Source organism: Oxyura jamaicensis, chromosome 3 (genome assembly GCF_011077185.1).
Source record: "Oxyura jamaicensis isolate SHBP4307 breed ruddy duck chromosome 3, BPBGC_Ojam_1.0, whole genome shotgun sequence".
NCBI classification, from domain to species: domain Eukaryota; kingdom Metazoa; phylum Chordata; class Aves; order Anseriformes; family Anatidae; genus Oxyura; species Oxyura jamaicensis.
This window is the reverse complement of record NC_048895.1, coordinates 90,360,805-90,377,216: the sequence shown is the minus strand read 5'-3', so window position 1 is coordinate 90,377,216 and position 16,412 is coordinate 90,360,805. Positions and strand designations below refer to the sequence as shown.

Below are 16,412 nucleotides of genomic sequence, written 5' to 3'. Positions count from 1 at the left end.
CCACTTCCCTGGGCAGCCTATTCCAGTGACTAACAACCCGTTCAGTAAAGAAGTTCTTCCTAAGATCCAACCTAAACCTCCCCTGGTGCAACTTTAGCCCATTTCCCCCTCATCCTGTCACCAGGCACGTGGGAGAATAGACCAACTGCCACCTCACTACAGCCTCCTTTCAGGTACCTGTAGAGTGCAATAAGGTCACCCCTGAGCCTCCTCTTCTCCAGGCTAAACAGTCCCAGCTCCCTCAGCCGCTCCTCATAAGACTTGTTCTCCAGACCCTTCACCAGCTTCGTAGCCCTTCTCTGGACTAAAGAGCACTGAATTTCTTGAACTCAAGCAGGCTCAGTGCCATGACCACTTCGCTGGGGAGCCTGTTCCAGTGCCTGACCACCCTCTGGGTGAAGAACCTTTTCAAGCCTGGACCTTCTCTGTTGCAGCTTCAAGCTTGGGTCCTGTGACTGGTCACTAGAGAGCAGAGATCAGCACCTGCCTCTCCTCTCCCCCTCGTGAGGAAGCTAAATTAAACTAATGCAACACAAAATGGAACTAAGTTTCTTTCTCTGAGGCATTAGAGTATTCCTATAGCTATATTGTAAAGCTCCCTCTCCTGCATATTCCATGTAGGCCTAGCATGTCGCAATAAACTTATTATTCTTACCAATTCTCTATTAATTCCTGTTAATAGAAATGTTAGATTTTGTAGCATACATCCTATATTCTAATGGGACAAGGATTTTTCTTTATTTCTTTTGTTGTCATAAATACTGTCTTGTTGGAAGTCGTTAATTTAAAGATGACAGAAATCTGATTTATTTTGAGGTCCTTCATAATTCTAGGCACGTGGCAGGTAGGCTTTTTCTTGGTTACAAAGGTGAGAGTTTGAAACGTAAAGGAAGATATTCCCTATTTTAATATGTTCACTTTTATTATCTTTGTATGTTTATTTTAAAGAAAAATAGCCTTAACCCTTTAAATGTTATGCTAGGGGAAAAAAAGATCATGTTTGTATCATTATATGTTTATTAAAAAGATAAAAGAACACCAATATTTACGTTTTGGACTTTAAGATAACATTAAAAACATTAATATTATTTTTAGTCTATCTTGCTGAATGCACAAACTGTATTAAAACTGTTCACTATACCTAAGGTACCATCAGAGAGGGAAAAGAAATGAAAGAAGAATGAAAAATACATACTAGTGTTATAGCCACAAAGAATAAATAAAGGATTAAATGCTGAATGAAGCATGTAATTTACTTAATAATGGAAAAGTTTAATCTCACATTGTTACATGCACTACTTCAAAGGGTGTTCAAATATTCATTAGCCTGAATAAGACCACTATTTTTTCCAGTAAACGAATGATATTATTTAATGATAGGCTGAGAAAACAAGCAAAAAGCCAAATATATCACTCCTTTATTTTAGTTTTCATTCCCTTTCCTATTAGAATTCTGCTAATTATTGACATTATGGCAAAATTAAGTGTTCCATAGAGTGATTTCATAGATATAGATAGATACATGTATATATATACTCCACATGAGATTTATGATGGTCTGTGTCATGTTTGTATGAATAAATTGAATGTTTGTGAGCTTTTAAGCAAATATTACAGTACATTGTTTTAGTAGCTCTCATCAGCATCCTTGGCACACTATTACTTCCCATTCTGACTAGCCATAATGATTATAACATCATTATAGTGTTATGCCATGTACAATAAATTTGCACTCAGTATGACACTTTAAATCATAAAAATGTTAAAATTTACCAGATGCTGAACAATTTAAATATAAACCTGTAAGCCAGTATGTATTTCAGTACTACATTTCTTAGTCGTTGGTGAGTGGGTACCCATGGACTTCAAGGTGACATAAATGTTTATTGCTTCTTTGTAAATACATTACTTGCTCTGCATTGTATATTTTTATGGTGAATATATTTCAATAAAAGACTTCATTAAACCTTTGAAACACTGGTTATCATGTTAGAGCAGCTGCTTGGAATGGATATATGGCATTATGTATGTATACAGCTTTTAAATTAACTTTCTGAATGAAAAGGTGCTACAGTATTTTACTTTATCCCATACCAAAATCTCAGTAACTCAAGGGCCTGGGTCCATAGTCTGCCCTGATGTGAACGAATGTTACACAAACCAATAACTGAACTAAAAGTGTCACTAAAGGGAAGTGAGAAGGACACAGTAAGCAAAGTTCTTAAAGACATCTGGGTCCACAACAGATGCTATTTTGGCCTAAGTAGTATCAGTATCTAATTCAATGATTTAAAAAAAGAATGTATTAAAATGAAATTCATTACTATATCATATGACCACTTAAAAGTAATTTTCAATAATTTTGCTTGTTTTCTAACTGTATTTTCATATTCCTGGCAGAATTAATCTTTACTTTTTGTTTGCTTGTTTGGTTTTCTTTGGTTGAATATGGTCTCTACTCTTGTTTTCTGCTGAAAGGCAGCTTTTGATATTCTTTTTGTGCACAGGTGCATTGCCAGCCTTCTCTCTAATAACTTTTAAACACATCAGAACATTTCAAGCAAATTTTGCATCAAGTTCTTACAAGTTTCACAACATAATAGCAAGTAGGGAACAGAAGGATAACTATAACTCAATAACAAATGAACATATGAAGAGTAAGGTAGGAAGAGCTCAGACATCACACTGTTTCTCTGACAGTGGCTAGGCTAGTCACAACATGCACTTTTGGATTCACATGTTACACAGGAAAGAGGAAGGTTAGTTATACTGAGAATGAGTATATGTCCTGTGTTAAGGAAAGCCCTGGGAAATAAGCCTTTGTTGACACAATGCTTTTCAAATAACTTGTTTGATTTGCCCAAAACACTAGAGGGAATATATCACTTTATCCTACCTTTGTGTTTCCAACACATGGTGATAAACATGTGTAATTAAATCCATGAGATTTATTCACACAGAATGCTCCTGGGGCACAGCTTATATTGTAGAATAGGCAGGTGTCAATATCCCATTCACATCTTTTACCTTCAAAACCTACACCACAAAGAGAATGGTTAATCACAGTTCATTCACAATATTGAGATTGTGTCTCTTCATGGTGTTGGCAGTTAACATCACTCTACTAATTTGGCATATTTGTTTCCAAATCAAAGTGAAAAAGTTCTTCATAAAAATTTTAATTTCATACATTGAGATATATCACTATTTTTTTTTAATTTAATTTTTATATTTTCTATTTTTTAACTTAAATATTTGGATGGGATTTTCTTGTTCTGTTCAGAAAATAAAATAAAATAAAATAATACAATGACTCACCTATGGGGCAAGTACACTTAAAATGGTCTTCATAGTCCACACATGTACCTCTGTTTTCACATGAATTGAAATCACAGTTATGAATTAGCACCTTGCAGAATTCTCCTGAAGTTGGAAAAACAAAATAACAAGGTTAAGAATTAATGTATTTTTAATAAATAAACAAAACCACAAGAAAAATAAACTATATTAGTAATATTAGATAAATAGCTGTTGCAAAATAGCATGTTTGTTTAGAATTTATAAACCTTATGTAAGGTTCCAGACTGCTTTAATAATATGAAAAAGCCTTACTGTCTTAAGGAAAAGGTCAAAACAAATTTTCTCATGTAGAGAGATCCCTATCAATATTAATAAACAATTTTAGATTGGGATTCAAATGGGGATGGGGAGCTGAAGAGAGCATTTTCATTGGAAATAATAATCTGAAATAAAGGTAACACCTTTGCATTTTCTTCTACATTTTACTTCTAAAAACAAACAAACAAGAAACTTATCTCTAGTCAAGACTTTTTATTCTACTATACATATAAATTTTTTATGTCTTTTCTGTGCTTTATTTTGGATAGGAAAAAGCTAGTTACATTTGTCTGAGGTAACTTTTAGTGTCATTCTGCTGGACAATTATTTGCTTATTTAGCTGAAGATATTTCTTAGCAGAAAGAAACTGAACTTGTAAGTACTTGCAGTACTAAAAACACTGTAAAGGAGAGAAATAGATTTCTGGCAAGGTGAAAAGAGTCTGTGAGGAAGACAATGGACTGGAAAGCCAGTAGATTTGACAAAAATAATAAAATAAAATAAAATAAAATAAAATAAAATAAAATAAAATAAAATAAAATAAATAAAAGGAAGGGAAGGGGAGGGAAGGGAAGGGGAGGGGAGTAATGTTTTCTCCTTACTTTTTTTGGTGTGAAAAAAATATAATGAATTCTGCGTAAGGGTTCTTGAGATTTTTTTCTTGTTATTGGAGTGATATTTTTTTCCATGATATTTTTATCTTATTTTTAGTTAATCCTGTGGCAGAAATTTTGATTATTATTATTATTATTATTAATTTTATAAAAGATAAAAAACAGATAAATAAAAAAATGAAACTATTTTTACTGTGGAAAAATCTAGAAGAAAATTAAGGAGTTCTGAACAGTTTCATAAAGGAAAACTTCAGTAACGAAAATAACAATAAGATTACTCAGGTTTACCACCTACTTGTTTTGTAATCAATGTTACTGAATACAGTGGGTTAAGCAGAAAAAGCAAAAGAGCTGAACAGGACAAACACATTGGAGAAATGTACAAGAAACCAGAATGCATTTTTTTAATCAGGCAATATGTTCTGTTAAATGCTATGTAAAAAGTTAGTATTATATTTTAAATTCTTCATAATGCAAAAAATATATATTTTATATATAATGACTTTTTTTTTTTTAATGCTTTTTGATTTTTAGTCATTTCTCCTTTTGATCTAAACCTAGAGACTTCGAGAGAACGTGAACTAATAGTATAAGGTATGGTAAGGTAAGAACACTGTTTCAGCAAAGGATTTCTGTTAACTTCAGTCACATTACTCCATTCCTAACCAAAAATATTTAAGTTTTCAGAAACATACATTATATATTTTAATAAACTGGAATAGAGTATCAAACTAAGACTTAAAGTTTGCTTTTTACTGACTTCAGTAAATGTTAACAGGAATATTAAGGCCTCATTGCTGTGATTTACTGGCCATAAATCTCTACCTTATGCAACAGGTGGTACAGCACATATACAATCTCATGTATGTTCAGAAAGGTTGACCAACATACCAATCAGACTTAATGTTGATTTTGCCCATTGCTCCTCAGCAAAAAAATAACCCAGTATATAACAATTTTTCAACAGTCAAGAGTATATTTTACTGTTGTAAAGCTTACTGAGTTAGAAAGACTTAAAAATATTTATTTATGAATGCTGTCAAATTTTAAAAATACAGACAATGGGAATTTAGATACTTCTTGTTGTTTATAGTTTTTACATAATGCAATGTGTAACATTACATAGACAGCTATGGACAACTTGACCTTACATTTAAAGATTCCAATTTGCTCACATTGCACTGACACTAATAGTAACTAAATGCATCTGATAATATTGTGATTAATAGTTTTAGAAAGTAATGCTATGAGTCACGATAAGAGTTAAGAGATATGACTTTGTGATATGATTGACAAAATGAAAGTCTAAAAAAATATAACAGAATTTTAATCAGGAAATCAGCTGAATGCATCTAGGAAGTTACGCTGTCTCATATATATATATATATTATTTTATTTTATTTTAAATAGGGTAAGGAAAGCAACATTGGAAGAAGGTGGCAATAAACTTCAGCTCTATTCAATAGAAATTCTGGATCAGTTTTTCGTATTTATTCATAAAGGTGGTATTGTATTGTGCAAAACCCCCTTATGAATAAATATTGGTACAGATCAAACTGGCTTAGAGCATTATTTCAGTATAAATCTGAAGTCCTTATAAAGGCTGAATCCTTTAAGCAAACTTTACAACTTTTCACTGCCACAATGAAGTCATGGAAACCCAGTAACTCCAAACTGTTATAATTTTTTTTTTTTTTTTTTTTTTTTTTTTTTAGAATTTAATACTGCTGAGAAATGCATAATTTATGGTATTAAGATCTGATTAAGTGCTAAATGGATGTCAGGAGAGATCTCCACAGTAATCCACTTAGCTTTTAATGCTTAATTATCGCTTCATAGTGAGTGAGGGCTGAATAATTGAGAACTGCAATACTCAAACAAGATTTTTGTGTGCAATTAAGAATGTTACTCTTCTATCAGGAATAAGTTTAGCAGGTACATGGAACAAAGGAAAAAAATGAAGAAATTACAACATAAGAGGGAGGGAAATAATTTGACTATAAGTTTATTGCTGTACTGTATATTTTAAAAAATATCCTTGCACATTTTTTACCTAAATGTATGCTATTACAGTGAAATTGTTTAATTACAGATTTTATGCCCAAGATATGAGATAAATAAAATATGAGCACAAGAAATCGCATACTTAAAATTAACAACAAAGAAGTGGGGAATGCTAAACATTTTTCAAAGTATTTAGGAAAATGGAAAGGAAAAGTGCTGGTTACAGTCAAGTATTTATATGGATTAATGTTTTAAAAGGGAAGAAATTACATCCTGCTGCACAGCCTACATGTTCATGCTTATAACAAGTAAGAATGAAAATTTCTGATGCTTTACAGCAGTCCACAATTTGGAAATAACGAAGAATGATAGAATCATGGAATCATACAGATTGGAAGAGATCTGTGGAAATCATCTTGTATTTCATGTGCTTGGAAGTGCCCTCCAGGTGGACTCGGTCCATAACTTTGCTAGGGACTGAGGTAATAGCCTGTACTTTCCCTTTTCAGTGGTGTCCAGTGACAGGATAAGATGCAGTGGACACAAACACAGGAGGTTCCCATAGACCTTTATATGTCTGATGTGCTTCTGTGCTCCCTAGCAGTATTTTCTTTTACTGTGGATACTGGTACTGGTCTGAAGGAACCAGAAAGATACAACAGTGAAAACTGAGGCAAAAAGAACAATTTACTTTTTATTGGATCCCTCTGTCCCATTAAGCAGAGAGTCTTGACTTTTCCTCAATTTTCTTTTGCTATAAATGTACTTAGAGAAAACCTTCCCTAATGCAGTGTTGTACAGAAATATAGGCCTGGTATGATAGCAGAGGCCTTGAGAAGCAGAGTAAGAGAATGTAGCACGGAGTCCCACAGGCATAGAATGAAAGCAGATGGGGCACTGGCTTGGCACTGGAGACTCCAGAGCAAAACACAACTCACCAGCGGTAAGCTAAATACAGACCTAGAGCTGACAAGAACTCATCTCAGGCTGAACATTCAGTTTTACTGAATGACATTGATGCTAATGACATATTAAAGATTTAATTTAACCCTGAATAAAGCAAGTTCCCTGTCCGAAGCAACTGATCCAGTTATATCTACTTTGCATATTGGTGATACTAGGAACATAAGAAAGCAAATGTTTTGATGACACCTGAAGGTAAAAGCAAGCGAGGGATTCATTCAAATTTACCATTCTCCCCCTGAAAAATTTAAATAAATAAATAAATAAATAAATATATTCTTTGAAAAAGCCTGAACACTTGAGATTCACCTGCTGAAGCGTGGGCCTTTATATCCATGCTATTGCATTTACAGGCCATGAAAACCTAACTTAAAATGTGATTTGTCTCATCCTGAACTTTACATCTAAACAAGATCAGATGATTGGAATCTTTAAAGTGCTCATCTCTTTCCACATAATCTGCAGATAACACAGAGCAACAAGCTTGATACAGGCATTTACAATGTAAGCACTTAAAATCAGGCTTGATTTATTCCACTCCCAGCAACTCTACATTTAATTATTTTGAGGGTCATTAAATTAATTTATAGTAACCTTTATTGGACCCACAAGAATTTGGAAAACAGTTTTTCACTGGTTCTGAATAATTCCTCACTGGAAATTGTGTTGAACTGTGTAGTAAATGTATTTTTAGGTAAATCTAATAATATTTTCCAAATAAAGTAGATTTTGCAAATGAGAAAAGAAGAGCAACAACAATAAAAATAAAAATAAAAAAAAAAAACAGGAGAAAACAACTGATCTGACAATTCACATGTGCAGATGGTAAAAATGTCTGCTTGCCTGTAACTCACAGAATTGAACAACCAAGTTTAAATGACTTGGTTTTATTAGAGTTCAAAAATTATACTATAGGCTCCATGAAAAATCTGTCTATAATAAATCAGTGATTACAAATAAGTATTTAAGACAAAAAAAAACCATTGTTTTTCAGTCCTTTCAGAACAAAATATAATTGTGTACTGATAAAACATAGTTGTCTAGACTCCCTCTACAGTAAAGCATTAAAAACGTAATTCATCCCGTTTGAGGAGAAATTTATAATATAGGTGAAAATAATTGTTTTGTTAGTTGAGGGTGCTTACAACTAGATAAACTCCACTGACTATACATAGAATCAAAACAACCTGTAGACTAAATTCTTACTTTTAAATTGTTAAAGATACATGAATTAGTTACACTATCTATTATCTTTACTTCTATCCCAATATTTGAATAGTGTAAGTCATAGACACTCAGTGTAGGATGCATACTACTAAATGGTGACCTTTACATGTGAGCTACCAGTTGAGACAAATGCATCTATTATTTATGCTTCTCAGAACATAGGAAATATTTAAGAATACTTCACAAAAAGTGATGAATAATACCACCTTCTGAAATGACACTTGACTTCACAATGCACATATTTTTCTATAGTGGTATTTTAAACGTAATCTGTGAATATTATTTTATACTTAAAACTGAAAAAAAATATTTTTTTTCTCTCTTTATTTCCACAATTTCCTCTACCTCCTTTTTAGGATGGTGTTTCACAAGGACTTGGAAAGGATAGTATCACCTACTGAATCATCAATGTTTCTTTCTTAATTGTTTTTTTGAGACTTCTCATCTAAGAATTTGTTTACTGAATGTTACTTCGGTAGAAAGTATTGACCATCTCAAACATATCTTAAAACACCATCAGCAAGAATATCTCTGTATCCATTTTCTAAATTGTTTTAACATCATTTCTTGTGGGAATACAAATGGATGAAAAGAAAAGCCAATAGGTCTGTACAGAAAGCCAGAAATGATGTAGAAAGAATAGTAAGCGATAATATTTTGAAAGGAAAGAAATAGCAGGGATGAAGCAAATGGACTGTCTTTATATCTTTATAGAGATTAAATCCCAGTGTGGTTGGGGAGGGAATAGGTTGGAGGAAAGCCTTCTCCTGGTTTATATCTTTTTTCTTTCTTTTTCTTTCTTTTTTTTTTTTTTTTTTTTTTTTAAACCCAGCATCTCGCATTATGTAGTATCATATAGACCTTAGGGGTTTTAAAAAGAGAGAATGAAGCAAACATTTTCAGTCTTAGAGCTCTTCCTTTAAGAAATATTTTGCAGTTTATCTCCTGAAATTAATTCTTAATAAAGAACAGCTGCTAGATTGTGAAATCCAAAGGAACAGTGAAAAAATATTTTAAATATTTGAATTCTATGTTTAGAATCTGATGTTTTTCAAACATTTTTTTCAAAGAATCTTGCAAAAAGTTGAAATGGTTTACAAAACTTTATAGCATAGCATTGAAATTGTCTTTCTTTTAATATTTGAGTTTAACATGAACGCTCTTTAAATTTAATTCTTATTTTTCTGAGAGGAAGAGATTATAGAAAGTTAGCCCAAGAAAAATGTGATATTAATAATTTTTAAGGATACAGTTCTTCTAATCAAGACTTAAAGAGAACAGGTTCCATTAGCTACTCAGAAGCAATAATTTGCTTGGGTTGGAGATAAAAATTCTGGAATCATAACTCATAATTTACTAAACATGATTAGGTTAAAGATTTAAGATACATTTACACTATATAGTGGAGCAGTATTCTAGAGAGCTACTACTCCTTTTTTTTTGAAAGCAACATAACCTGTTTAACATAGAGCCACATATGCCTCAGTAAGTGAGAGCAACCAAAATAAAAACACACATTCACTAAACGCTGCCCCAGTTTCATAGGTGAAGGGAATCTAAACTTCAACACAATCATTTTCCAGTTCAAATTTGTATTACATATATTTATATGTATATTTATATGTAACTACCATCTTCTTGTTTACACAGATATAGATTCCAAGATTTTTGGAAAATATAGAAAGAGTTCTCATTGATTACCATCAGTTTATGACTTAGCCTCATAACTACTGCTTTATGAACTATAGGTATACATTATCAAATATTAAATATGAAGTTAAATTATCACCTTCTCCTGGTTTAGGATGAAATGACTGTTAGGAATAATCAGTTATAAAAGTTTATCTGTAACCTTTGTTTTAGCAGAGTCTTTTAGCTGAGCTACTTTTTACAGACTATCTCTACATTTGTTTGAAAGATTTTATTAACACTGGTTCTTAAAGTAACTCAGTTTTCTGGAGCAGACAGTTTGACTTTTGACCATCAAATAGATTACCTGTCCTTTCTCTTAGAAGCCTCCAGGATTTAGCTGGCAATTCAGCCTTAAATATTCAGCACTTGGCTAAGTCTACTCTAGGCCTCTTCTTCAAATAGAAGCTCTTGTAAGGCATTTGTTTTGTTACCAATGTGCCCATCATATGTCTTAAAAAAATAATTAAACTATATATTGTTCTTAAAAAAAACCAACAGCAACAGCAACAAAAACCCAACAGGATACTAGAAGAATGCACAAAGCATTTTTTAATGCCTAGAACAGAGCTGCTAGCTTTCTCTCTTTTCATTTTCTTTTAAAATCTTCCTCTTTTGATGGGAATCGGTCAGTCTTCATATCTGGTATATGAAGATGTCCAGAACAACCACTCACAGAGATGATAAGCCTTCCAGAGTGGGCATCCCACTCAGCCTAGATAAAAAAACCTTAGCCTTGCAGGTTTTTCTTCCTTCCAGATCCTGTAGTTCCCCTAACCATCCCACAGATACTGTCTAAGAGACATGAAAGTACTCCACTCACCTAAGCCAGATGGAGAGAATCCAATTAATAGAGCACTGGTATTTTAGTCAGGATGCTTATTGGATTAATTTCAGGGTTGACAAGAGGAGCAAAGAAGTAGGTGTAACAAGGAGACAGCTCTGAGCACACTGTCTCCCTACAGCTTTCTTAGATGCATACCCCTCCTTCGTCAGCCAGTTACTTGCTGTGGATATCTTCATTCTTTTTCTACCCTTCCTTGCTATGAGCAGGGTAGTAAGATATGTTCAGTGGTATATCAGGTTATTTCAACAAAACTTCAGTGTTTTTTTTTTTTTTTTTTTTTTTTAAAGAACAAAAGAATAGTTTCTATGAGCTTTGTTTCCTTCCTTTTTTTTTTAAACAAAACAAAACAAAACTGTTACATGTGATAGATTATAGCAAACTACAAATACTTCCATATAAAAATCAAAATAAATCATTTTAATTTCATTTTCCACATTTTCTCATTTGCCAAAAATCTTTCTGCTTTATAATTCTTGGTCAAAAATGTCAAAATATTATTATTTTTTACTTAAATCTGATTTTTCATTTGAAAAAAAAAATCAACAGCATCTACCTCAAATCACCTGTAGAGTGATTTATTTAACGAGGCACATCTGTTCAATTTCCTGTTACACTGTTGAGATGAAGATATTCCAATGCTAACAATAAAAGCTAAATTAATATTTTAAAAAAGGGGCATTAAAAACTGTGCTTTTGCAGAAGTAGATAAATGAATGAACATAATTTGCTAAGCATAGCAAGTACTTCACTCAGTAGATTTTTTAAAAAATTATTTTCATTGTTTGTGTTTGCTTTTTTCTTCTTTTCTTTTTTTTTTTTTTTTAGATTTCTAATGTAAGTATATTCACAGATCATTTATGTTCACATATACACATTTCAGTGATCTTACTTCACATTCTAACATAAAAAGTCAGTGTCAAATATAATCAAAATGTGCCATGTTCTCTTAGACTTTCCATCAAAAATTCAATCTAACTAGAACTTACATCTAGCTGGATTGTCATGGAAGCAGAGGAAGCACAGGCCTATTTGTTAAAGAGCTTGTGAATACATCTTTTTTTGTTGTTGTTTTTTTTTTTTTTTTCTTTCTTTGTTATGTTAGTGTACAAGTAAGTCTAGTTTCTAGATTCATTTCTAGATTCATCAGCTGGGGCCACCTAAAATTAGGCAAAGTTAATTTGGATTTTAATCTCTCTGCATATAAAATCCATATCTATGTGAACAACAACAACAAAAAGATAAGTAAAACTAAGCTATTGAGAGAGAGAATCCCAGAAAATAATATTGTATGAGTGAAGACCAACGTACAGAAGTTTGCTATATGCAATTTTACAACATAAAGTGTGTTAAAAAGGACATGAATAGGTCTTGCAATGCTTATGATGAGAGCTAAATATCAGCAGGATGAGGATAAATATCAGGAGATGAAACCATGGCTTTCCATGCCTTTGGTCTGTCACACTGTTGTAGTACCATATATATATAATAATGGTATGGTACGTTGTGTCTTAGGAGTGATATGAGGTTAAGCATGGTTATCAGTGTTTTAAAGAAGAAAGGGGATATTCAGGCTGATATAAGAATACTATGGTAGATTGGGTTTGTTTAATCATGTTTTCTACCTATTATGATAAATCCTTCAAAAACGTTAAGCCCCATCCTTTAGTTCTTCCAATATACAGAAAGATTTCAGAGGACAAAATATTTAAAACTGGGATCTTTTAGTGAAATAAGATAGAACTACAAAGATCAGCTGCGTAAGCAAAACTGTCACTAGGTCTATGTCATAGTGTTGTTCAGCTCTCCAACCCATTTTCTCTTTCTCTTTCTAAACATGTAATATTTACATCCATACTACACTGTTTTTGTTTTAAGACCATCAGTGTGACAGGAGATTTTATAGTGCTGTTGAAAATTTCTGAACCTTGGTAAGATCTGAAATGCTGTGTCTGGCTGAGCTTATCAATACAGCCCTCCTGTTTCTGTTTCTTATTGATGAATTTATTTATTTATTTATTTTCTGGTAATGTACAGCTGTACACTGTTTCTTCAGCTGTATCTCTGTATGGTTAAAGAAAACTGCAACCTCTTAGTTTCTTTCACCACTTACTGCAGACCTATATGCTGGATAATGAGAATAATGAGAATGAATAATGCACTGTGTTCTTTTTGACCTAATAGACCCAGAAAATAAAAGGTTAATGAGTACTGTACTTCGATTTAACAACAACAACAGCAACAAAAACTTTTACAGAGAGGGTTAAAAGTACTATTTGGAGTTCATGAACAGATGTAGCCAGAATATTTTATATGTAAAATTTAAGGGCATCTTTTTAAGCATCTCTTTCAATAGGCTATCTTATTGAATTATTTACTTGGAAATCCATAGACATTAATAATATACAAGCTTTTCAACAAACTACAGCACCATTAAACTAAACATGTAAAATATAGCTTCATAATGGAAAAAAAATCTTTTAAATTTCTTTCTTATTCATAAAGGCCAAATGCATTCACTGTGCACTGACTTAAATAGAAAACTGAAATAGTAGGAAATATGATCATAGTCATAAAAATACATGTCCTTTGGGACTGTTTTGTTTCATTTTACAAGCAGCCAGGACTTAAATACTGATATTATGTTTCCTGTTGAAATATCAGAACATTTTAAAAGTATTTTTTTTTTTTGTGCAATTGCTGCATGCCAAATGAAAAATAATAATCATAAAAAAAAATGTTTCCAGAATAAAAATTTCAGTAGGCTCAGTATTTCTTGTGGAAATCAAGACGTGAGAAAAAATATTGACTTAACCTGCCTTTAGGTCCAGTCTGCCTGGAGTACTATACATAAGTATAGTACATCAGACATCATTCATTTCTTAGTGCTATAGAGTTTATCTGCCTCAAAGTATGGCAGCCTGGTTTAGTGTCTTCCTTTTATTTTTGGACTGTCTACTGCTCTATCCTTTTATTTCCGTTTATTATACAGTGGAGTTAGTAAAGTTAGTTTAGTTAGCTTCAGACGGAGTTGTAACACTGCTGTTTCAGTGCTCTCAAATAATTCAGCTTGCTGTCTTCTTAGGTAAATGATCTTTGTAAAAACCCATGCCCTACCTTAAAGCCATTTACCTTTCACTCCATCTAATGTTATTCAGCCACATCCTATTCTAAACATCATTTTAAATAACAGGAAACATTACTAGATATCTGTTGAAGAGTACTAGAGATTGAGTTACAGTGGTTATTATTTTTGCTTTGTCAGTTATCACTGAAAATTCACAAGCATAATTTGTGTGTTAGCTTCATTAAGACTCTTAATAGCCAGTTTTGGGTATAGCCATTCTATTATAGAGAATAAAAGAATTTTAAATGTGTATATGACCAGAGAGAACCAGTTAGATCAGGCCATATCATTGTTTTATTCACTAGTATAAGTATTATCTTAACTGGATTGTGAAATGAAAGATTTAGGAATTTTTATATCTCATATCTTCTTCTCTTGGATATTGAATGTGGTAATTAAGGACATGGTTTAGTGGGTAATATTGGTGGTAGGGGGACAGCTGGACCAGATAATCTTGGAGGTCTTTTCCAATCTTAATTATTCTGTGATTCTATGATTAGCTATTATGGCATCAATGATTCTTTCTACAGAAGACTGTCTCAAACCACCTACATAGTTCAATAGTGCAAATTTCATTCATGTCTGTGTATATGTTTCCAATATACCTGTGGAAATTAGTAACCCTACCTTAACTCAATAGAACATGAGAGAAGGAGAAACAATAAATTGTGGATAAATCTGTGAATGCTCTTAATGAATCTTCCAAAAAGAAAGTTTGAATATGAGGAGTAGGTATGTTATTGAAGGAGTACTTTGAATTCTGATCTGTGAGTTTGCTTGGGATGCACTTCATTTTAGCAGCAGTAAGATTATTTTAATTAAAGGATTTTTCTACCAACTAAATTAAGTGTCTAACATGCCCAATCAATTCCTGCCAATATGATTGCTCTACACACAAGGAAAGTTAGTAATTAATTAGAGGAAGCTTCTTCAAGGACAATTGGTCTACTCTGCAAAACTTGAGAAATAGCTGACAAGGATTGTTTCATTTCAATGTCATAAGCTGTGTTGCTTACATGTACTTTGTAGATAACAAAGGTTTTTATCCACTTTCAGAGAAGAGAATGAATTGTAAGGAGAAATACGGAGCTAACCGTTCAAGGAAATCAAATGCATAAGTCATGACATCTATTCATCAAAATAGCTGTGTTTTATAACATTTTTATTCTACCCTTTTAGCCTTTAAACCATTTTTTTTCTAAGTCAATTATCTGAAATGTATTTTACATATAAACAGAAATTAAAAAGTACTTTGAAATCACATTTGTGTGTATATACTAAGTTTCTACGGAGGTTTCATTAAAGAATATGACACCAAAATGAAATGCTTTTAACTTCTTTGACTTTGCTTTGGACATTTTTTAAGTCTAAGTGCGGCATTTCAGAGCTGAGAATGTTACACCACATCATACTTTTGTTTTTCCTAAGACAAACCTACCCCAAATATGATTTAAATATTAATGCAAAGGCTACTGCTGTAGTGTTTATAATTTATAGACATAGACATATATTAGAACAATTAGATGTGAAACTGCAGCATCCTGTGTGGTTACAGATGCTATGTAATTCTGAGTTGAGTAAACATGCCAAAATAATCAATAAATGGTCTTTCCCGCTTTCCTTCCCAGTCACACAAATGACATAATGAACATAATAAAAATGTTATAGAACAAGATTGAAAAAGCAACTTTATTTAAAAACAAAAAGAATAAAAACGAAGAAGAAAAGAAATAAAATCATTACAATACAAAGAATCTCTTAAATTAGGATCCCACAAAAGAAAGAGTATTGACCTGAAGGTAGGATGGGACTCAACACTGAAGTCACTTCCACTCGAACCCAATTGTAACTCAGTGTTTAGTAAGGCTGAACTGTTTTGATTGCATACATTTATTATGGTTTAATATTGTCTGACAAACTTTTGTTTGGGGTTTATATTTTTAAGTAGAAGCCTTACTACCACCTCAAAAGCCTTGAGGTGTTCTAGTGAAACAGTACTGCTATTAACAAATCCATAGTTTTGGTTGTTATGCCAAAAAGCATAACCAAAGCAAATCATACAAGTGACAAGGTGGAAATGAAAAGACAGGTTGATAGTTATTACCGAGTTTCTTTTTCAATGGCGGTATATTTGAAATCTGTTTCATCTGTATATTACTAGAATTTATTTAGACTAATTTTATTTTATTTTTGTAGTAAATATTGCTTCTACTTTCCTTCCCTCCTTCCTTCCTTCCTTCCTTCCTTCCTTCCTTCCTTCCTTCCTTCCTTCCTTCCTTCCTTCCTTCCTTCCTTCCTTCCTTCCTTCCTTCCTTCCTTCCTTCCA

General features: G+C 32.4%; 1 protein-coding gene across 1 annotated transcript in view; it reads right to left on the bottom strand.

Annotated features, from left to right (window-relative positions):
* The window catches only part of EYS (eyes shut homolog), an 883,205-nt gene that overhangs the window by 698,341 nt on the left and 168,452 nt on the right, over positions 1 to 16,412 (bottom strand). Inside the window, exons 8-9 of the mRNA XM_035323172.1 lie at positions 3,319 to 3,423; positions 2,897 to 3,036 (exon numbers count right to left, since the gene is read on the bottom strand). Of these exons, the coding sequence (XP_035179063.1) occupies positions 2,897 to 3,036; positions 3,319 to 3,423 (245 nt within the window). The remainder of the gene's footprint in view (positions 1 to 2,896; positions 3,037 to 3,318; positions 3,424 to 16,412) is intronic.